The 24,422-nt window shown below is 37.1% G+C and overlaps 1 protein-coding gene across 7 annotated transcripts in view; it reads left to right on the top strand.

Annotated features, from left to right (window-relative positions):
- Positions 1–24,422, top strand: part of RAPGEF6 (Rap guanine nucleotide exchange factor 6) — a 183,782-nt gene that overhangs the window by 74,963 nt on the left and 84,397 nt on the right. For 6 of the 7 annotated variants that reach the window (XM_042983427.1, XM_007087786.3, XM_007087787.3 and 3 more), the window contains one exon: positions 13,918–14,049. In XM_042983427.1, coding sequence (XP_042839361.1) covers positions 13,918–14,049 — 132 coding nt within the window. Of the gene's footprint in view, positions 1–375; positions 2,765–13,917; positions 14,050–24,422 lie in introns of those variants that run through there. The other variant, XM_042983460.1, reaches the window with a different exon arrangement.

Genomic DNA, 24,422 nt, shown 5'->3' with positions numbered 1-24,422 from the left:
TCATGTTACAGATGTTTATGTACAAAGGCTTGTCTTTTAGAAATTTATCTTTAGGAATTGTTGGGCTTCATTTACATACAGTGCCTGCTATCATTTTTCTGTTTTAAAAAATGAGTGATTAAAATTAGATTTTAGCTAATTTATTCTTGAATGCTTAACATTATGGTGAAACTCCCAACTCATTGTAGTTTATTTAAAATAATTGAAAAAAAATACTTTGGTGTTTGAAAATCAGCCTCTATATATTTTCCATGTTTTATGTTTAGAAAGCTACTCATGCTCATTTGTATTTTTGAAATTTAATTTTACATTTAAACACAAAATTTTTACATGTATTCCTTTGAAATTTTTGCAGAAAACATAATTCTTAAGTTTTATAGAAATCTTGATTCATAAGTGATCACATATTTTGAAAGCATGAGTTGTCTTTGTTCAGAATAATATTTAGCTTTACTAAAGTTAATTGTAGTTTTATACGTAACAGCATAATTCAGATTGGCAGCATAGTATTGTTGAGAAAGTGACTCATACTTTGCCCAGAGGTATTGAAGACCTCTTTTTTGGGGTATGGGAGTGTGTGTGCTAATGACAAGATGTTTCTTTGACAGTGGAGTCCTTTGTAGTAACACCTATCTGTCAGGTTATAATTTCTTCTCTTACGTTGCATACCACTTGTCTTCATAATAGTGTTAGGTTAATAAAGCAAAATAATTGTGCTCCTCTGCTTTGTTCATCAGTTGTAAGTCTCAGAATTTTATTGTCTGAAGGTGTACCAAGCATTTTACCGTTGGAAACTGTGTCTTTTTTTCGCCATTGGGAGGCAACATTACCACCTTAAGTGCAAGCTCCTCATAGGAGTATCTGCAATAGATGCCTTGTGGCAGAACTGTGAAGAGTAAGGGTGGGTACTAGAGGAATTGTGTTTTTAGATTGGACAGGGTGTGGCAAAAATTTTTTTTCTGTAATTTTTATAGCAAAATGAGGTTAATTTTTCGTCCAAGCTCAAATTTTTAAGCAGTTATAATTTCATTCTTCTCTTATGCTTCTGAGTTTTACTGGCTTCCTGTGTCTTTCTAGGAATTGAGCATTGGGCTGCAGGAAAGTACCATATTGCATAGATTATTCTTCCTCAGAGGAGTTGGTACATGCTGCAAGTCGGCTGTTGTGCCTGTGATGTAAAAGCTTTCCTTTGCAAAATGCAATTGTATTGTTTCCACTGAAATGTGCTAATTACAGAAAACCTTAGTGCTAGTTTTGATATTTGATGTTAATTTAGAGTATCTTGAAGGTTACGTTTTAGAACAGTTAATTGATAAATAGGAAGTTTTGCAGGCAGAAATCCCTGAATGAGTAGTGTAACAAATACATGTGTGATATCTGAGAACTGAGCTGCCTTATGTATTTGTAATGCAAGTATCTTACCAGAGCTAATTATTTTCCCTTGGGAGGACAATCCTGTGCTAAATTTGAATAATAATATTAGGAAATCTGTCTTCCCAAATAAAGCTATGTATCATTGTACAGAATTAAAAATCAAGATGGATTTTTTAAAACTGAAATAGAGAGGTGCTGCTTGCCAATTTTTTTTTCTTAGAGAATTTAGCTTGCTGACGTGTCTCATGGAAGGGTGTGTGTGTGTGTGTCTGTGTGTTCTCAGTAAATTGCTTTTTGGGCTACATCTGCAGATACAGTAGCCAATTGATCTAATGCAGTTTCTGAAGGCTTTCTATACAGGTGATGTCATCCTTTTAGCTCTATTCTCCTCCCACTCTCTTTCCTTCTTATTAGATATTTCATCTTACTGCAGAGCATGGAATCAATAGGAGCTTCTCCTTAGGGAGCTGCTGTGAAACAGGCAAGGACAGTAGGAATTAAAACACTAACATATAGTCTTGTTTTAGCAGAAGATGTAGGGTTTTTGTATCATATCCTATATAAATTTTCAACCAGAAAAGCCAGAGTTAGATCAACATTACTGTCTTACTGATGCATTAGAACAAGAAGCAATACTGCTGAGCTGTAAATAGTGCATGTGAAAAGAGAACATTTTAATTTTGGAGATTTTCAGGCATTCTCCAGGACAAACCTGTTAGAGTATATCTATCTTTTAAGTACCATTTGCTTGCTCATCGGTTGATTTTCTTTTTTTAAACCTTTGGTGATTAAGAATATCAAGAAGAAACTTTCATTTTAAGGATACAGTGTTCTGGTTTGCTTCTGATGCAGAAGAAATACTGCAGTGCTTGCTCTACAGAATGAAATAAGTTGAAGAAGAGACAAAGCTGTGTTACAGAGAGGAAAGGTTTCTCAGGATCCAGGAACACAGATTTGGTGCATGTTGCCTTATTTGCGCTGATTGATACCGTATTAACTGTTGTGTTACCGCTGTGCATGTCTGTGCCAGGTGCCTGAGGAAGCATGTGTATGTCTGTATGTACTGAGCCAGAAATGTAAACATCTTAATTTGCTGTGATTTGCTTGTTAAAAGTGAACCTTGTGATGAAAACTGTTGCAGTTATTTAGAACAATACTCTGAGCTACTGAAAGCTCCTAATTTCAGTGTGAAAGGGATTTGGAGATCTGGGATCTGCCTTTATATAACACTGCAAATGGCGTATGATTTGTAAAAAGAAACTTAACAGAATTTTGTCATCATACTCATCCGTGTGGCTCTGGTTTGAAAAGGAAACTACCCTTTCCAGCCCAGGAAATGGCTTTTCTTGTTCGCTGTTATGCCAATTGTCTTCAGCCATGGGCCTCCAAAGTAAGTAATGTGTATTATTTTCTTAGAGATTGATATAATCTAGTTATTAAATTTAAATTCCATTTTGAATGGTAAATGAGCCTTATTGTGCTGTTACATTTTCTAAACTGTAAAAATAAGAATTACAAAGCAGTCTTAAAAGCTAAATCTCATGGCCATTTTGTTTTTCAATTTAAAGGAATCTCTAAAGTGTCCTAATGTACTTGTAAGAGGATATGAAAAAACCTTCTTAATAATCTGTAGACTTAAAATGTAATGCATTTGAGGTGTACTGTCTTCAGACTGAATCATTTGGTTATAGCTATTTCTGTACTTTTCTGTGAGTGTACTCTTTAAGTTGATGGCATTGTATTGCCTCATTTTAAGTGGTTGATGTATATAGCTATGTTAGTCTAATCTCTAGCTTATGCTATACAAATTTTTATCACACAGAAATTTTAGGAAGACGGGGTAATTCTTAACCAGTGGAATATGAAGAAAATTATTATTAAAAGGAACTATATGAAAATTTTTTATAATGTTCTTAAGCATTTTAAAAATAGTAGTAAGTGAACTATTAGTAGCTTGAGACATTAAGATAGCATCTGTTATATTTGTCATTTTTTTTAAAGCAAACATTAACTCACAGTAAAGCAGAATGCTACACAAAAGGACATGCTAGGTTTTAGGAAAATATACAGTGTAATTTAATAAATTGTATTGTTTATATTGGCTGTTTATATAGATCTGGAATCTGATGCCACTCAAGTTCTCTTTCCTGTTATGTAAATTTCAAAACAAAAACAGAGTAGTATGAATTTTTAGTTTTGTCTTATAAAAACTAAATGTGTTAGTAACACTTTAATTGACTCTGTTAAGATTTCTTTATGGTTTTGTTGAATAGAGACAGGCACAATAGAGGCATTTCCTAGGATGAAATCATGTCTTTGTTTAAAGGTTGTCCTACTGATGGTGACTAAGGGAGAAATACTAGGATAGCGTCGTAGTATACAGTTTTATCTGAAAGATGGCTCACTGCCTATCTTTCTTAAATGCAGCTTCTGGAAAGACATTGACATTCATTATCAAACAACTGATTCAAATGTAAAGAGATGGAAAGAAACATAGGTATACACTTCATTTGTACTATCTGGTAAGACAAGGGTGGCCTCTGTAGTACAAATGCCACCTGTGGGGTCCATGCTTTGTGGATGCTTGATGGCGACACTACTGAGATTTAAAACATACAGAAGGGAAATGGATGAGACCAAATGAATAAGCTTTAAAGAAAATCAAGAATGAGATATAGGGGTTGTTTTTTTTAGAATAACAACAAGAAATAGACCTTGGTGGTACTGGTAATCAACTTTTAAGATTTAACAAGTGTAGAAGAGCCAAAGGGGATTTAAAAAAATCAGATTTTAAGGTTTGATTCGATGCCAGCAAATAACATCTGAGCAGGATTCTGTGATTAGTACTTGACTATGTAAATTAAGTATTTATAAAAGAGTACATGTCTCCTTTTCCCCTCCCCCATCTTTCATGTTATTCCTGATGGAATTTTAACTCCGGATTGTGATTAAACACATTAAACCTGTGATTAATTTTTCATACTTGGTACTTTTGATTTTCCAGTACATCCTACTGATTTTTGTTTATTAATTCATGTATTTTGCCCACCCTACTACTTGGATTTCATTACTTCTGAATTCTTTTATGTTCTTAACAGAATAAGTGGTTCTAGCAGCAAGAGAAGGGGGAAAGGGGCATAGATGAACTTAAATGTTCATAATGCCTTACTTTATATTTATAAAATAATTGTTTATTATATAAAATAATAAATCTAAAGTCTTTTCTTTTTAGCACTTTGAAAAAGTTAATGCCTTGTCTTCTGGCATCCAGTGTTAGTGATGAGAAGTCTGGACTCCTTTTAATTCTTATTCCTTTGTCAAGCAATCTGTTTTTCTTGTTGTTTGTGGTTAGTTGTGTTTTTCTTTGGATTTTATTTTTATCCTTTATGCCGTGAAGTTTTACCATGGATTGTTGTGATTTTTGTTTTGTTTTGTTTTCTTGGTACCTGGAAGTCTCTCTCAAGCTGAAGATTCCCCTGGGTATTCATTTATGGGAAATTTATTTTTTGAAAACTGCAGTTCTCGTCTTATTGCTCCAGATGTTAGAACTCTGGATCTGTCCAAAATATCTCTAAACATTTGTTTCATACTTTATTTTCATTCCATGCATTTTCAGTCTGATCTTCTAGTTCACTGATTCTCCACTTGTGACCAGTTGCTGTTCTGCTCTTCATCTTTTAAATTTCTAATTGTAGTTATCATTTATGAAATCTCCACTGATGATTTTTCACAACCACCCTTGTTTAATAACTTGTTTTCCTTTTATGGATACCATTCATTTACCTCATTGTTGTCTTAGCTTTTTCTTCACGTTTCAGTTCTTAGTTGAGTGTGTGTGGATTTTTTTCAGGAGGTTGATGTTCCTTGAGTGAATTCACCTTCCTGGTCTGTGGAAATTGCTTGCCCAAAGGAACTGTTTAGTGGATGGAAGAGGCATTACCTCTTTGGCTTCTATTTGCCTTCTCTTAGGTGCTCTTGGGTCACAGGTCAAGGAAGTGCTTCCATTTTCTTTCTTTTTTTCTTAAAAAAATTTTTTAATGTTTATTTTTGAGAGAGAGAGAGAGAAAGAGCACAAGTTGGGGAGGAGCGGAGAGAGAGGGAGACACAGAATCTGAAGCAGGCTCCAGGCTCTGAGCTGTTAGCACAGAGCCCGATGCCGGGCTCAAACCCACAAACCATGAGATCTTGACCTGAGCCAGAGTCCGTCACTTAAATGACTGAGCTACCCAGGCAACCCCAATTTTCATTTTTACACACAACTAAATCTATAGGTTGTTTTTTTGTTTTGTTTTGTTTTGTTTTGTTTTGTTTTGTTTTGTTTTTGGCCCTTATCTCACTTGACCTGTCTGTAGCTTTTGACACAACTGATCACTCCCTTCTGAACAGACTTTGTTCAGACTATAAGCCAAAGTCTTCACCATGAGTCACTAGACAGTGTATGACTCTTCTCCCTTTATCTTCTGGTACATTCCTCCTCATTCATTGCATCTATTCTAGTTTTCTTGCTTGTCTCAAAGTTGCCCACTCTTTTTAACTTTTTTTTTTTTAATTTGAGAGAGAGAGTGAGTATGAATAGGGAAGAGTAGAAGGGGGAGGTGGAAAGAGAGACAGACTTAACCAGGTTCCATGCTCAGTACTGAGACCAACACGGGGCTTGATCCCCCAACCCTGGTATCATGACTTGAGCCAAAATCAAGAGTCAGAAGCTCAACTGACTGGGCTACTCAGGCCCAAAGAGGAAACTGATTTCCTTTTTTCTCAACAAGTCTGTCAATACTTTAAATAAACTTACTATTAAATGCAAATATTGAATGAAAGCTGCTCTTTGCTTTTAAAAATGTTAAAGTGGGGAGATACATGTGTCTTAGAATGGAAAAACTCTAATACTTACTGTTGTTTAACAGTATTCCTTCAAACTTCATCTTTTAGTAAAAATAATGAATTTGAATTAGGCACGCATGCTTCCGCTATAGTTTGACTTGCCTCAGGCAGAGTGCTGGTGTAACATACCCAAGGCTACTGTGATTAGATAAAGCTTTTTCCTTTAGGGCTTTTGAGAAATTTTAGACTGTCTCTGTAAAACAGGTTCCAAACTGTGCTTTTGGGGTCTTAGAATCTATTTTTAATTCTCTCTCATTGTCAGCAGATATTTCAAGGACATGTCACTCTCTCTAGTCCTGGAAAGTCCTTTATAAATCTGCTTTTAATTTCATAAAGCTTCTGTCTTCTTGTGCCTTGACTAATGTTTCATGTCTCCATATGTATGTCTTCCATTTCATCTTCTATGATGCTAGAGTAATCTTTTTAAAAAGCAGATCTCTTCTAGTCATTTTCTTGCTTAGAGTTCTTTAATAGCTTTTTTTCTAGTAGAGGAAATCTAAGAATACTACTTCTGGCTCTACGTATATCCCTACCTGAGCTACCCTGATTTCCTTACTGTTTTCTGATTGCATCATGCTCATTCAAGCTTATCTAGATGGGTAGATAGGTAGGTAGGTAGATATAGATACACATACACACACATATACATAATAGGAATAGAGAGAGCATGAGTACTGCATTCAAAGGAGTAGGGTGAAAACATACAAGTAAGTTCACTTTCCACTCATTTTCAGCTTCCCATATAGGCTCTGATGTTGAGAGTTTTTGTTTTTACTAATTTATGTCACTTTGTACTTGGTTTCTGATGGTTTTAAGTTACATGCTCATTCTTAGCTCTGTTTTGTATGTCAAGTATGTTAGCACTTACCATGTTCTCATAAGGGATTCTAGTAAAACTCATTTTTGACCCTTATTTAATTTTTTCATCATAAAATGCCAGAATGTATACTACTATGTGTATAGCTACCCTTACAGAGTAAGGGCTATAGAATTTTACCACATTCCAGTGTTTGTGGCCATTTTTTAAGTGGGAAGGTAAGAGAAAATTACCCTCACATACATGGATTTATGTATATTTGTTTTCAGTTTTGAAAACATTTCAAATAATTTATCCATAGAAATAATAGAGGAATGTTTTCTTCATGCTGAAATTCCTTTTGGACTACCAGCCTTGATCTTTCTCTTTCACTGGAGAGTACTACTCTTGATTGTTTGGTATATATTTCTCCAGATCTTTTCTCCCACCCTTAGATAAGTTTGTACCCAGAAAATATGTAATGGTATTTTTAGGCTTTTAAAAAAATGAGTCTTGCATTTATAATGATAGTTACCCTTTTAATCAGTGTATCAAGGAGACCTATTCAACTTTGACTATACAGGTCTACCTCATACCTTGAACTGTTGCACAGTATTCCATAATAGGCTATAACAATTTAGCCATTCTCCTTGTGATGGTTGGTTTTCTTTAAACTGTTACAGTTTGTTCATAATGAATGTTCTTGTACATTCCTCCTTACACACCTGTATGCTTTTTTAGGATAGATACCGGAAGAGGACCTGTTGAGTCATAGGTGCATGTATTTTAAATGTAATACTTCTTAATGTTTACTTTCCAGAGTGGCTACTCTTCAAATCACTCTCCAGAGTGGCTGTCCCAATTCATAACTCCCATTAGTAATTTATGAGAATATTGTGTTCCTCCATAGCCTTGCCCATATTTTGTATTATCCAGCTTTCTTTTTGCCAATTGATGAAAAAAAGGTAGTTGTTTAAATTTTTATTTCGCTGGTTGTTGGCAGGGTTCACCAGTCTCTTCCAGCAGCCTTCTTCTCCTGCTGCTGTGACTTAATTGGTCCTGTATTGATATGGCAGAACCAAAAGCAAAGCAGTATTGGGGTCTGCATATAAAGCACTTGCCCCAGCGATGCCTGGGTGGCTCAGTCGATTAAGCATCAGACTTAAGATCAGTTCATGATCTCATGGTCCGGAAGTTTGAGCCCCACATTGGGCTCTATGCAGATAGCTCAGAGCCTGGAGCCTACTTAGGATTCTTTTCTCTCTCTCTCTCTCTCTCTCTCTCTCTCTCTCTCTCTCTGCCCCTCCCTCCCCCCCAACTCCCCGTCTCTCTCTCTCTCAAAAGTAAACATTAAAAAAAATGAAGTTTAAATCACTTGCCCCAAATTGTTACCTGGACCTACAGAGAACTTTGAATCCATGAAATACACACTTTGGTAGGTTAAGTCTATCTGAGACATAACAGCAGCTGTCTGTCACTGCCCTTCTCAGAAGCTCTCTGTTACCTATCGGAATCAAAGTTAAAATACATACTTTGTTCGACATTGAAGATTATGCTCTACGTCTAGCCTCTTTTACTCCATGCTTTCTCCTTTATATGTACACAGTCTTCAACAGACTATGTACTTTTTCATAATCTTTGTCTGTATTCAAGCTGAATAACCTTTCCAACCTCCAAATAAAACTTTGATATTGGTCCTCATGGACATTTGAGCTCCAGCAGAGCCCAGAAGTTCAGGTATAAAAAAATGGATAAAGGAACTGTGGAAATTAGGAGAGATTGAAAGACCTGGTAGGCTCCAAGGATCATGGTGAATTGAGATTGCTCGTGAAAGGTCAGCTATTAGGTCCCTTCTGGGATCAGGAAGAAAAGAAAAGTCAGAGAAGGTTTAAGAAATTAAGAATTCCTGTGGGAGGAAACTTTTTCCCTTCTGCCTCTTTTGTTAGAAAGAAAATAGGAACTGTTAGGTGTTAGGAATTCACAACTTAGTATCAGGAAACAACTTAGTAGGAAAGAGCAACTGATATATAGTCAGGCTGGCTGGATTTCAAATCCAGTTTCCCTTCTTCCTAGCTATGTGACTGTGGGCAACTTGTGTAACTTCTCTGGGCCTTGGTTTTCTAATCTTTGATAATTAAATTAGATGATATATGTAAAAAGTATGTAGAAGGGAATGTTTGCTAGCTTACATATTTGGCACACTTAAGGAGCAAACATTAGCTGCAGTGACCATCATTATTATTCTCATCAGATAAAAAAGTTGAAAGGATTCCTATGTGTAGATCTAAATTTTCTTCATGAGGTAGAAAGGAGATGCTGTGTACTTGTAAATCTGTGTGCACTCTTCACTCTTAAACTGTGGTCCTTGAAGGTGGTACCTATCTGCTTTCATCTTTATGTTACCAGCAGAGTTGCTGGTACAAAGTAGAATATAGCGGAGACTAATAGACTCAGATAGACTTGGGTTTGCATTCTAACTCCACTACTTACTTGAGTGAGAGATCGCCTCAGTTCCTCATTTGTAAAGCAGGGATGATAATAATGCCTGTTTTTAGGGTCTAGTGAGGATGAAAGATTGCTTAGTAGATTTTAAGTATTACTACCAAGCCAGGACTTGCTCTTCTGGCTTTGGTTCATTGTGTTACTTTTATGGATGACCTCCTTCTCTTTGGTCTTAACCTCTGTAGGAATCTTGGAATATAGATTATCTCCCACTCCTGACACCTGAACCAATCATCTGACCTTTGAAAACTATTTTCATTCTTTGGCTTTTCATCTACTTCATTCCTGTGTAAGAATTTTTTTCTGTCTCAACAATAGAAACTAAGTAAGAGGAAGATCTTTGACCTGAGACATTCTCCTCTCACTATTTTTGTATTATTATAACCAGTTATAGTTAGCTCATTGATTTTTCTGCTGCTTTTTAAAATACACATAATAGAGCCACAGAATGGCCTCTGAGCATAGCTTTAGTTTATTCCACATTTTTTGATCATAGCATTTTAATTTGTTTTTGTTTTTTCTTTGTTTTTTGTTTGTTGTTTTTGAGAGGGAGAAAGTAGGAAGAGGGGCAACGAGAGAGAGAGAGAGAAAGAGAGAGAGAGAGAGAGAGAATCCCAAGCAGGCTGCACCCCCGGCTTTGAGCATGATGCAGGGCTCCATCTCACGACTGTGACATCAAGACCTGAGCTAAAATCAAGAGTCGGATGCTTAATGGACTGAGCCACCCAGACACCCCCACTTTTTTACTAAATTTAAATCAGAGGTTACAACAATGCATCCTTCATCTATCAAGTCTGTTGCCACAGTTTCATGGACATTGCAGAGAACTTAAAGTACTTTTATAACTTTGTTTACTTTTTGCCAACCTTAAATTCTGTTGTTAAAACATATTTTAATTGTATGTATGTATTATAAACTTTATGGGAACTTAATGTTACTATTTATGTAGTCACTATTCATGTAGATTTACCCACACATTTCCTGGTTTTCATTGGTTTTCCTTCTTTCCTGCATCTAGAAATTTCCGTTTGGAATTGTTTTCTTTCTCCCAGTGGATTTTCTTCATTCTAGGTCTGTTGGAGAGTATTTCTTTTCATTTTTGGTTCTCTGAAAATGTCTTTACTTTTGCCTTTTCTTTGAGGACTGTTCTTGCTGGGTACAGAATTTTAGCTGTTGTAGATATTATTCCATTGTCTTCTGGCTTCCAGATTTCTGTTGAAAAGTCAACCATCAGTTTAATTTTGGTCTTGTCAAAGTAATATTTTTTTCCTGACTGCTTTTAAGACTTTTCTCTCTTTTTTCCCCCCACCAGTTTTACCCTAGTATGCATACCTATGGTTTTGTAATTATTTATCTTGTCGGTAATTTTTAAAGCTGTGTGATCTGTAACTATCTATTCTGTCATTTGGGAAAATGCTCAGCCATTATCTTCTATGCCTTGAATAGCTTCCCCCCACCCCCTCTTTTGACTCTGGTTATTCAGATGTTAACTTCTCGCTGTATCTCTTGTGGTTTTTGCCCCTTCTCTCCCAACTTCATTCTTTTTTACCTTCATGCTTCATTATGGATATTTTTTCAGGCCAGTCTTTACTTATCCTTTTTTTTAATCTTTGATTATTTTTGAAGGAGAGAATGCGCACACGTGCATGTACCCATGCAGGCGGAGGAGGGGCAGAGAGAGAGGGGGACAGAGGATCCAGAGTGGGCTCTGTGTCGACAACAGAGAGTGTGACGTGGGTCTTGAACTCACAAACCATGAGATGAAGCTGAATTCGGATGCTTCACTAACTGAGCCACCCAGGCGCCCCTCCCCTTTACTTTTCTAATTCTCATCTTAGTTCTGTCAAATCTGTTGAGTCCATGTTTGACTTTTTAATTTCCATAACTTTAATTTTCAATTTTAGATTTTTGATTTTATTTTTGGTTAATACTTATTTGCTAAAGTTAATTTTTCTTAAGTCTTTATCTCTATAGACATGACCCTTGAACAGGGGTTCAAGCACCGCTGACCCCTATGCAGTCGGAAATCCATGTATAACTTTTAAGTCCACAAAAACTTAAGTACTGACAGCCTACTGTTGAGTGGAAACCTTACCAATAACATAGTCAATTAAGACATATTTTGTTTGTTATATGTATTATTACAATAATGTAAGCTAGAAAAAAGAATGTTATGAAGAAGATCATAAGGAAAATATATTTGCAGTACTACAATGTATTGAAAAGATCCACATGTAAGTAGACCCATTCATAAGTGGAGCCATATAGTTCAAACCTGTGTTATTCAAAGTGCAGGTGTCTTTACCATGGATTGCTATACTAGAACATGTATGGCCAGTGAGCTGTATCTCCTGAGAGCTAAGAATGATTTTTACATTTTAAGGGGTTGTTTAAAAAAAAAAAGTCAAAGGAAAGTATGTATAGAGATTATATGTTGCCTACAAAAGTCTAAAATATATACTCCTTGGTCCTTTAAATACAATGTTTGCCAACCCCTGCTATATATATTAAATACAGTTATTTTAAAATCTGTTTACTGCGTTATTTGTAAGTTCTTCATTGTTGTCTGAAGTTTATTCTGTTTTCATCAATGCTGTCTTATAATGTGCTTAGATTTATTTGAGCAATGTATGTTGTATATGCAAAATTTTTATGGTAAAGATTCATTTGCTTCCAGTAGTTAACTAGAAGCACTAGTAACCCTGTATAACCTTAATACAACTTCAGGGATTGAGATGGATTCTAAAATGAGCATCAGTTTACTTTTGGATCACATTCATTACTTGAGTGTAATGTTCTTTCCAGGGTCCCCTTCCAGAGAACAGCCCTTACATGCTGGGCCTTGGAATATAGCTTTTGTCTCTTTAACCAGTGACTCAGAAGTGCTTCTGAATCTCTTGATCTCATCTTTATGAATCACCAAAACCTCAAAGGTCATATTGTGTGTGTTCCAGTTTTTCTGTTTACCTTAGTTAGAGAATTCATCTGAGTTAGTTACCTACTATTATCAGCAGGGGCATATGTGATACCATTTCTGTGTGTAGTTTTGACAATTGCAGTGACTACTGTTAAGATAATAGAATTCAGACTTGGCCATTTTTTCCTTTAGGGTTTATTTAGTTTTTAGTAAAACTAAATGCATGTTTCCTTAATGTTTTTTTGCACTAAAGCAACGAGAACCCCTGTTTTAAAAAGTAAGTAGAGGGGCGCCTGGGTGGCTCAGTCGGTTAAGCAGCCGACTTCGGCTCAGGTCATGATCCTGTAGTCCGTGAGTTCAAGCCCCGCGTCGGGCTCTGTGCTGACAGCTCAGAGCCTGGAGCCTGTTTCAGATTCTGTGTCTCCCTCTCTCTGACCCTCCCCCGTTCATACTCTGTCTCAAAAATAAATAAACGTTAAAAAAAAAAATTTTTTTAAAGTAAGTAGGTTTCTCTTAATGTTCCTGAATAGCAGGTTGCAGAAGAATTATTTGGAAAATAGATCACCATGCCTCCTATCTAATACTTTCTTTCACTACTCTGCAGCATAGTGGTTTGTTTTTTATCTTAATTCCTATTGCATTTATTTTGTGAGGTTTGTGTTGTTGTGTTGTTTTTTTTTTGGTATGAAAGGTATTGTACAAACTTGCATCCTTTATAAAAGCATAACCGCACTAAAGATAATGTAGAATAATTTCCTTCTTAAGTCTCTTGTATCCTTGCACCTAGCATAGACATTCATTAAATCATGATTACTAACAAACTTTTTAGGGACCAACTACAAATTGGTACAATATTATGTGAAAAGAGGGTATAAAATTTTTGAAATTTGGAATGCAGTCAACTATTAAGTCTTGCTGCCAGATGCTGTACTTTAACCCAAGATACTGCTCTTTTTTTTTTTTTTTCATACTAATGACTATTTTGTGTTAGTGGTGTGTGTGTGTGTGTGTTCACATTGTTAACACTTTAGGGTGGCAGTAGCTGATAGTTTTATTTGAAACAGAAGAGGGGCAAAGTTTTTCCTCTGAAATACCATTACTAATGGTAATCTCTTCTGGAATCTACACAGTGAATTCCTGTCTAGGCTTGACTAACAGTGTCATAGTACTAATTTGGTTCTTATTATTTCCGAAGATTTTTCCTAAAAGTGGGGAATTTGGGTTAGAAATGGGGTTGCACAGTAATGTACATAAAACCAAACTTTGTTGCAGAAATTACAGTATGTCAAGAATTCTTGACAAGTTCTTATTTAATTTTTTTATTGTTTCTTATTTTAATTCCAATATAGTTAACAGTGTTATATTAGTTTCAGATGTACAGCATAGTGATTGAACAATTCTATGGTTATATATGTTCAGAATATATTAAATTATTTTTCTTCTTCAGCTTCCAGCCGATCTTACCAAGATGCACATCACAGACAACCCTCATCCACAGGTGACTCACGTGTCTTCTAGTCAGTCTGGTTGTAGTATCGCCAGTGACTCTGGGAGCAGCAGTTTATCTGATATCTACCAGGTAATATCTTAGGAGTTTGTGTGCTGTACATACGGCTTTTTTATTTTGCCAAATATCCCATGGTTGTGCTTTGGGTGATCACTTATCTTTTAAGTAGGGTATGAAATTCAGGCAGAAGGTCTTTGGGAAAATCTGCTATATTGTTTCAAAATTGTAAGCCTAATTAAAGAAGTGATCTATCATTTGAGAGTGATTAAATATGGTTCAGCAGTGTATGGATATAATGGTTTTTTTTTTTTTTAAGTTTTTATATATTTATTTTGAGAGAGAGGGAGAGCACAAGTGAGGGAGGGGCAGAGAGAAAGGGAGACCAAGAATCCCAAGCTGCCAAGCAGGCTCTTCACTGTCAGCACAAGGCCGTGATGTGGGGCTCAGTCTCACAAACTCTAAGACCATGACCTGATCTGAAATCAAGAGTTTGATGCTTAACTCACTGAGCCACCCAGGTGCCCCAATGTAATGTTCTTTTTCATTACTTTTATCCAGGGGAATTCATAATAATATATAATCCTTGCTTTGTTAAAAAATAGTTCTTGAAACAGCTGAACTTAAATTTATAAAAAGGCTGAATTTTACTGTAATTGACTAAGTTTTTTATAAGTAGTCTTGAAGAAAATAAGAGTTGCTATATTTTTTTTTTTTTTAAGTTCTAGGTGTAGAGTTGTTTTTTATTGTAAAGGCTTTCTTAAATTTTTAGTAGCCCCATTAAAAATGTAAAAGGAAACAGGTAAAATTAATTTGAATCATATATTTCATTTAGCACAATATGTCCAAGTATTATCATTTCACACATAATCAGTGTTTAAAAATTAGGGGTTACTTAATTTTTTATCCTGTCTTCAGTAGCCCGAATTCTTAAATTTATTTTAATATAAATTTAAAGTAAACCTGTACATGTAGAAATTAATATGATAAAGTTAATTTACTAGGTGATTTTTATTAATAGTGATAGTATTTGATATACAACTTAGAGGTTGTTTAGTGTTGGATTTTAGAGAAGTAGTGGACTTTTCAAGATGACTTCACAAATGTGATTCTGGGTTATTTAGGATGCTTCTAGCACAAGTAATTAAAGAGGTAAACGCCACTTGTTTAAACAATAAGGATAGGATATCAGCAAAAATGGCAGAGTAGAGAACTGTAAATAATCTGTCCTTCCAAAAATAAATAAACTTTGGCTGACCATCAGGCTTTATTCAGTCAAGCAGGAAGTGAAGGCTAAGGTAGGGTTGTAAACTACCTCGCTGAATGTTAGAGGCTTGCTCCATCACACAGAAAGCTCACCTTTCTGGGCTGCCAGTTACTAGTGGAGTTCCAGGTGGAGTTTTGGGGGGTGTTCTCCTAGGTTTGTTGTGGCTAGTGGTTCCATGGTAACCGGGCAGTGCCACAGAGGAGTTGTGATTTTCTGTGGAGCTTGGCTTTGAGCCGATTGTTGGGAAGCTGGTTGAAGTGGTGCATTTGCTGCCCAGTGACCTGAATCCACAACCAACTTTCTAGAGCCTCTTGGGCTGCAACATTCTTAGTGCCTGCATTGCCAATCCTGCAACAGGCCAGGCAGCAAGATGGAGCAGCAAGGGTCTGCCAGCCCAGGCTCTGGTGCCGCTGGCTCCAAGGTACCACGCAGCGGAGCATAGCGTACATGCACAGCATGGGGATGTGACAGTCTTTCAAAGCCAGAATTTAATATAACCTTTAATATAACCTTACTGTGCATCTCAGTTCAGACTAGTCACTGTTCAAGTGACCAATTGTCACATATGGCAAGTGGCTACCATGTATTACTGGTCTTTTGAAATGAAATCATTGTTGTCTGAGGAAAACGTTATAGACATTATAGTTCTACTGAGTTACGCAGATTCAGATATTTTAGGGAAATAAGCATTTCTCTCTCTTTTTTAAAAATTTTTTTTTAAATGTTTGTTTGTTTATTTTTGAGCAAGAGAGGGAGACACAGAATATGAAGCAGGCTCCAGGCTCTGAACTGTCAGCACAGAGCCCGATGTAGGGCTAGAACTCACGGACCATGAGATCATGACCTGAGTCAAAGTCAGACACTTAACTGATTGAGCCATCCAGGTGCCCCAACATTTCTCTTTTATGGGAAGCTTATAGGCAGAGACAAAATGGAAAAGAAGCTCTATTTTTGGATTATGCATAGCTTTTCTCCACAAAGGTCATTGCTTTAGCCATGTATATGTCCTTGTTTACAATTTTATAGTAGACAGAACAAGGAATTCTCTCTCATTACCGTTGTGTAGTACACAGAACAAGGGATTTTTAAAAAGTCCAGTTAAAAAATGCAGCGGCTCTGGAGACACTCATAGTGTGCTCCATGGATTCTGGCTTTCCCCAAAGGAAGTATCATGTGGAAGAAATAAGAGGTCTTGCACACCTAGGGGTGCCTGGGTGGCTCGGTCAGTTGAACATCCAAGACTCTAGATTTTGGCTAAGGTTATGATCCCATGATCGTGGGTTCAAGCCCCACATTGAGCTCTGTGCTGAGCATGGAGCCTGGTTGAGATTTTCTCTCTCTTTGTCTCTCTCATGCACATGCACTCTTTCTCTCCTTCCTCCCTCCCTCCTTCTTCCTCTTGCCTTTGCCTGCTCACTCTCTCTCAAGAAAAAAAAAAAAAAAGTTGTTGCACACCTAAAAGTCAAAGTAGAGCTGTATAGCTTTTATGGCTTCTTTGTTTTTCCCGGAGAAGACTTACCATGGATTAATGAATTTCAAGGATGTGGCTATAGATTTTTTATAGGATAAGTGAGAATGTTTGGACCTTGCTAAGAGAAATCATATAGCAGACATGTGATGTTGTCAAACTATAGGTACCTGATCTCACTAATGTATCCGTTTTGTTTTTTTTTTTTTTTAAGTTTATGCATTCATTTTGAGAGAAAGAGCATGTGCAGGAGGGGCTGAGAAGGAGGGAGAGAGGGAGAATTCCAAGCAAGCCCTGCACTGTCAGTGTGAGGAGCCCGATGTGGGACTCGAACTGATCAACCTGTGAGATTATGACCTGAGCCCAAATCAAGAGTCGGATGCTGAACCAACTAGCCACCCAGGCAACCCAAGTATATCCATTTCTAAACCAGATGTTACCAACTTTTTGGAGCAAGGAACAGAGCCCTAGATGGTTGTGAGAGAAAGGACAAAAGGATAGTGCCCAGATAGAGATCAGGGTCTTTTGGAGAGGTCCATGCTTTACTACACACTAGAAGATGAACTATACACAGCAGAGTCCTATATCTTTGGCAGGATCCTGGAGGAGCTCCTGAAACATTGCACTTGTATCTACAGAATGTCTACCTACTGGTTTGCCTACCTGAGTCTGAGACTGGAGCACCCTACTTGTGTAGTTGGAGGTCTTCTGCTGTACTGTTAGGCCCTTGTATGTGGCTGCCCTGCTCCACCCTCCTGTATGTTTTCCTTGCTCAGGGGCACTCTATACAGCTCATTCTACCTTTTATAAGATTAATTTTAACGTGGACAAACTGTGGGCAAGTATCCTTGCCAGCTGTCCTGCATGTGAAAGGACTCCCTCCATTACAAAGTGAGGAAGGCACCATCCCTGAAACCTGAACGTTATCATTGGCTCTTGTCCCTTGATCATAACATTTAGGGGCACCTGGGTGTCTCAGTCAGTTAAGCATCTGACTGTTGGTTTCAGCTCAGGTCATGATCTCACAGTTTGTGAGTTCAAGCTCCACATCGGGCTTCATGCTGAGGTTGTGGAGTCTACTTTGGCTTCTGTCTCCCTTTCCCTCTGGCCCTCCCCTGCTTGCTCTCTACCTCTCTCTCAAGAATAAATAAATAGGCATTTAAAAAAAAAAATCATAACTTTCAGCACCAAGTCATATTCATTCTGTTTCCTACATCGTTAATTGTGTTTGTATATGTTTGATGTTAACTGACATGTATGTTTGATGTTATGTGTTATATAAAATTTAACCCCCATAGTAGAGCCTACGTGAAGACGTAGAACGTTTCCATCACCTCAGACAGTAGTCTCTGCCCCTTTGTAGTCATTCCCTTCTGATCCCCAGCCACTGGCAACCACCAGTCTGTTTTCTGCCTATACACATCTTCTAGGAGGTCACATGAATGGAGTCATAGTTTATTTTTTTTCGGAGATGTACAGTTTAAAAGATGATGCAATTAAACATAGAAAGTAAACAGTAAGATAAAAGTAGGTTTTAATGAATTTAGGAAGAGTAAACAAAAACAAAAAAACAATGAAATCTAGAACCAAAACAGGAATTCAGATATTGAAAGGAGAACATTACAATACCAAAGTCAAATATGTACAAAGTTAAGATAAAATCTTTTTAAGAGTGGCCAAAGAAGGTAAACATCCTCAAATTTGAGGACTTCCTTTAAGAGAATAGCCAGTGGATAGAAACAGTTTATGTTAAAAACAAAGATAAAAACAGAAGAAACCACTATGTTAAAATAAATATACTTAAATACATAATTACATATGTTGTATATATGTTATACATGCAATGTAAATCTGAATGAAAGAGGACCAAATGGTAATAATGTTTTCTATTAGTGGTAGGTTTGCGAGTAGTTTTTATTATGTTAGCTAGGTTTTTCTTACCTTTTTTCTCTGTGAACATTAGTATTTCTCTAACACATTTTATGAAGGATGTAAATAGAGTGTACAGTTTTTAAAAAGTTGAATAAAATTTTGAAAAAGATTAAAGTTAAATACTAGAGAATAAAAGGAATAAGTACAGAATATTAGATTGATAAAATGTTACCCCCAAATGCAGAATTTCTAGACCTACAATTAAAACACAGATAAGGTAAATAACAACCAATTTGTGTGTGTGTATCCAATCAGATCCTCAGACTAAAACAAAGGGAAGAAGAGTGCTTAGAGTTAAATTCAGTAGTGAACCTTAGTCTTTTCTTGACTTCAGTCCTTGTTTGGAGTACCATTCAAGCTGTGAATACACCGTTAAGTTACAGGCTATGTTGTCTGTGTATGTATACATTGGCCAGCAATAATTGAGGTAGTCTGGTTATCTAAATTTTGGCACTTGAAAGATTTTAAAAGTTGAACACTTAACCTAGTCATGGCTTCTAACAGTATAAGCAAGCGTTGTGACGTAATGCAAGTTTTTTTTTTTAATGTTTATTTATTTTTGAGAGTGAGAGAAAGACAGAGTGTGAGAGGCGGAGGGGTAGAGAGAGAGGGAGACCCAGAATCTGAAGCAGGTTCCAGGCTCTGAGCTGTCAGCACAGAGCCCGAAGTGGGGCTTGAACTCAGGGAACTTGAGATCATGACCTGAGCTTAAGACCGACGAACAACTGACTGAGCCATCCAGGTGCCCCAGGTATTTTTTTTTTTTTTTTTTTAATGCACGTATTTTTAATTTGGAGATTTGAGGAGAAGAGAGAAGAGAGACATTTGAACAGCACTTCTTAACAAGATCATTGTTAACACCATTTTATATGGCCACATATGTGGCTGTGCTCCTATGCATTTCCTTCTTAAGAGTTTTCATGTTTTCTGGTTTAAATATAACAGTCCTTGGCTCTCAAGGAAACTTTAAAATAAAGCATTTACCACAGTCTGGGGAAAATGCAAGTTACCATTTTGATACGAATATGTTTCTAATCAGATAAGCTTAAAATGTAGGTAAGCTTATACATTAAGATGTTAAATTGTTCTTGGAATAAATATTTTATGTATCTTCATAGTATACTCAAATAAGGAATGCTTCTTTCTAGATTTCCTTTTTCTATTTATTTCAGTCTGTTTATACCAGCAAGAGCTGGAATATTGTGAAATAAAGCACTTGTCTTTTCGTTAATTTCTTTTTTAGAAACCTCAGGCACACGTTCATCACCTATCTATCTTTCTTAGTTTTTCTGCAGGAAGTCAACATGGTCCTAAAAATCCCACTGCTTCAATTACTCTCTCTATGGTAGCATGAGTCCTTATTTCATGACTCTACTGCCAGTCTCTCCAGAACTGGGGCACCCCATTGCCACTGGGATGGTCATTGGACATTGACCTAGCTTTGCCATACCACGTGCTTTCTTTTGCTTTAATATTCCCGTTAAAAATGTGTGTCCTGGGGCGCCTGGGTGGCTCAGTCGGTTGAGCGGCCGACCTCGGCTCAGGTCATGATCTCGCGGTCTGTGGGTTTGAGCCCCGCGTCGGGCTCTGTGCTGACAGCTCAGAGCCTGGAGCCTGTTTCGGATTCTGTGTCTCCCTCTCTCTCACCCTCCCCCGTTCATGCTCTGTCTCTCTCTGTCTCAAAAATAAATAAACGTTAAAAAAAAATAATAATAAAAATGTGTGTCCTAGTCATAATCTCATTTATCTTTGACTACTCACATTTTATAAACTCCCATGTGAAATAAATTCTAAAAATAGTATGACTTTACTCCTCTATTTTATTTATTTAGTTTTTTTTTTAAGTTTATTTATTTTGAGAAAGAGAAAGCGAGAGTTAGGGAAGGGCAGAGAGAGAGAACCCCAGGAAGGCTGCACACTGTTATTGCAGAGCATGACACAAGGCTCAGACCCACGAACGATGAGATCATGACCTGAGCCGAAGTTAGATGCTTACCAACTGAGCCACCCAGGCGCCCCTACTTGTATATTCTAAAAGCTTCAGTGCTTCAGGGTGCCTGGGTGGCTCAGTCAGTTAAGCGTCCAAATTCAACTCAGGTCATGATCTCACGACTCAAGAGTTCAAGCCCTGCGTCAGGCTCTGTGCTGATAGCTCAGAACCTGAAACCTGGTGCCAATTCGTCTCTCCCTCTCTCTCTGCCCCTCTCCCACTCATGTTCTGTCTCTTTTGCTCAAAAATAAATAAACATTTAAAAAAATTTTAAAAACAATAAAAGCTTAAGTGTTTCACCATTATCTGATTTATACTCTTCATTTCATTTCATTTCAGATTTGTATTCACAGTCTTAGTCTTTGACTTCTAACCGCAGTCTGCAAGTCTGGCTTTATGTTCCACTATTCCCCACTTGAACATTCTAGATTCTGGTTCACAACAAATACATATGTTATTCCCTGAACATGTTTGTTTTTTCCTAGCCCTGTGTTTTGGTTATGCTCTTCTACCTGCCACTTCACCTAGATGACATTTTCACATGGTCTCTCGGATCTTGGAACCCCACAGCAGTTTTTCTGTGGGTCATGAGTGGAAAATTTGTGGAGGCAGAGTTTATTTCGTGTGTATTCCCTGATGAGTTAAGCACACTTTTGGCACTTAGGAAGTAATCTGGATTTTTTTTTTTTTTTAGTTGAATTACACTTGAAAGTAGAAACCAATATTGTTTCCAGGGAAAATGCAGAGGATCACTACTGACTAAAGCTTGATTATCTAGGGCAAAGGAGTCTTTCCTTGACCTGCCTGACCTATTGTAGAGATTATGGAATGGGCTCTTCCAGACAGCGTTACTGTGAAGGATCAATTTCACAGGCTTCTTCCGCTAACCAGAGAGACAGGAAACAAGGACTGAGTGGTCCATGAAAAAGATAGAATGAAGTACTCACAATGAGAATGCAGCAAAGAGAAGCGCTGAAAATTTAAGGTTCTGGCTTAATATTGGCTCTGAAATTGAAAACGTGGTTTTTGTTAAGTCTGTATAACTTTTCGTTCCAACCTGTAGTTCCCCTCATTATCTAGATGCAAACAGGAAAAGGATATCCTCTGGTGGTTTATTTGGGGAAGGCAAAGTCATCAGAAAATCTCCTCAGACTGTTAGCCTCACCAACTTCTATTTACACATATACACAGAGACACATTTACACTGCAGGAATGGAAAAACAGAAGTTTAATGAACTTTTTTTTTTTTTTTAATGTTTATTTATTTTGAGAGAGAGTGCATACATGAGCAGGGGAGGGACAGAGAGAGTGCAAGGGAGTGAGAGATAATCCCAATCAGGCTCTACACTGTTAATACAGAGCCTGCTGCAGGGCTCTAACTCAGGAACCTTGAGATCATGACCTCAGCTGAAATCAAAAGTCAGAGGCTTACCCAGCTAAGCCACCCAGGCGCCCCTAAACTTGTTCTCTTAGCTCTTTTACCAATATACTTTTTTCCCCACTACACATAACTTACTTGTCATTATCTTCTTGAGGTTCTGCTGTATTCCAGGTGCTAGGATAAAGTAGTTGAAAGGCCAGGGCTCTGATTTTCTGTGTACCCTGCCTTAACAAATTTGGCATATCTGTTGACCTACATTTTTTGTAACAACTTTTGATAATGATTTTATTAGTCTCTTGGACTCTGGTAAATTTTCTTTATGGCTCTGTTCTTTGCTTCAGTTGGGGTAGTTTTTATTGACCCCCCCCCTTTTTTTAAATAAATGTTTATTTTTGAGAGAGCAAGAGTGCAAACAGGGGAGGGACAAAGAGAGAGGGAGACGAAGGATCCCAAAGCAGGTTCTGCCCAGACAGCAACAAGCCCAATGTAGGGCTTGAACTCGGGAACTGTGAGACCACAACCTGAGCTGCTCAACCAACTGAGCCAACCAGGTGCCCTTTATTGCCTCTTTTCAAGTTTACTCTTCTTAGAATTTACATTTATTTAGATTTCCCATTTTCACCCTACTTACATTTGTATTTCCTTTTATATCTTAAAACTTACTTACAGTGTTGGAAGTTGATGTCTTCTAATTCCATCTCTCTCATTCCTGGGTCTCTTTATATTGATTGATTTTTCTCTTGGTTATGTATTACATTCCCTCCTCCTTCTTCTCTCTTGTAAGTTTTTGTTATATGTTGGACATTTTGAGTAATACATATTTAAAATTTTCACCTAGTTATTAGAGAATTAAACTGTTTCCAAGGCCTGCATCCTCAGAAGTATCATGCAATGACTTCCACTCCTGATGGTCATTTTATCTAAAATGACCTAACTTAAAAAACCTAACTTCCCTTTGCTTAGTCAAAGAATTAGACCTTGGATTCTCCATAGCTTGTTTTATGTACTTATTTTTAAATTACACGATTCTTGGGGCGCCTGGATGGCTCAGTCGGTTAAGCGTCCAACTTCAGCTCAAGTCACGATCTCGCAGTCCGTGAGTTCGAGCCCCGTGTCGGGCTCTGGGCTGATGGCTCAGAGCCTGGAGTCTGCTTCCGATTCTGTGTCTCCCTCTCTCTCTGCCCCTCCCCCGTTCATGCTCTGTCTCTCTCTGTCTCAAAAATAAATAAACGTTAAAAAAATAATAATAATTTTTAAAAAATACAAGATTCTTTTGTAAGAAGAAGAAAATTCTTTTGTAAGATTCTAGCATGTTTTTGACTTCTCTTCCTTTTTTATTTTTAATTCTTACTTTGCCTCATCCTTCTGGTATACTTGTAACATTTTATCAGTTTAATCTCTGTTAAATGATATTATTCATTCTTTTTATTCTACTTTCGAAAAAGTACAGTTAAGACAATTGTAAATATAGGTTATATTCTTTACTTTGCACATATCCTTAAAAGCACCCTTCTCACAAACTGTACCCTTGACTTCCATTCTCCCTTAAGAATTTTCTTTTTAAGGGGCGCCTGGGTGGCTCAGTCATTTAAGCATCAGTCTTTGGCTCAGGTCATGATCTCACAGTTTGTGAGTTTGAGCCATGCGTCAGGCTCTGTGCTGACAGCTCAGTGCCTGGAGCCTGCTTCAGATTCTGTGTGTCCCTCTCTCTCAACCCCTTCTGCACTCGTGCTCGCTGTCTCTCTTTCTCTCTTTCAAAAATGAACATTAAAAAAAATTTTTTTTAAGAATTTTCTTTTTAGGTATCTTCACTTTTTACACAGATGACAATAGACCTTGCCTCTTATCCACATACGTGAATTGAATCTTGCTTATTTTTGCTATGAGCTATGTTTTTATCAGGTATAATATAAAAGGTTAGGAGACTGTTGAAATAGTCCGGATCATAGGATGAAAACTTGAAATTATGATGAAGATAGTGGTTTAGGAACCCAAAGGTAGATTGTTCTTAAAATTTGATAAAATGGAAAAAGGCTATTCTGGGGTTGAGCTTCTATAGTCTGAAAAATTAAATAAACTTGTATGAAAAATACTGCTTTAGTATTTTTTCACACTAGTTTCTTGGATTAAAATCATTACATGTAAATAAATTAGGTTTTTGAAAGTCATGTTAGCATGTACACATTTTAAATCTTATTTTTTGAAATTAGAACTTGCTTGCAAGTTCTAATGGTTCCAAGGGTATTTTATTCAGAAATATCTCCCCTTAAACTCTAAAGTTCCGTAGCCAGAAAGCAGAGGCAGCTTTGGCCTCAGGGAACCTGGTTGCTTGCAGATGTGTGCCCCTGCCTTGTCTATCTAGTTCTGTGGCTCCCTGCAGCTTGCTTGCCTTTGCTCCTCCTCCTCCGCC

Source organism: Panthera tigris, chromosome A1 (assembly GCF_018350195.1).
Source record: "Panthera tigris isolate Pti1 chromosome A1, P.tigris_Pti1_mat1.1, whole genome shotgun sequence".
Classification (NCBI taxonomy): domain Eukaryota; kingdom Metazoa; phylum Chordata; class Mammalia; order Carnivora; family Felidae; genus Panthera; species Panthera tigris.
This window is presented reverse-complemented; position numbering and strand designations above follow the sequence as displayed.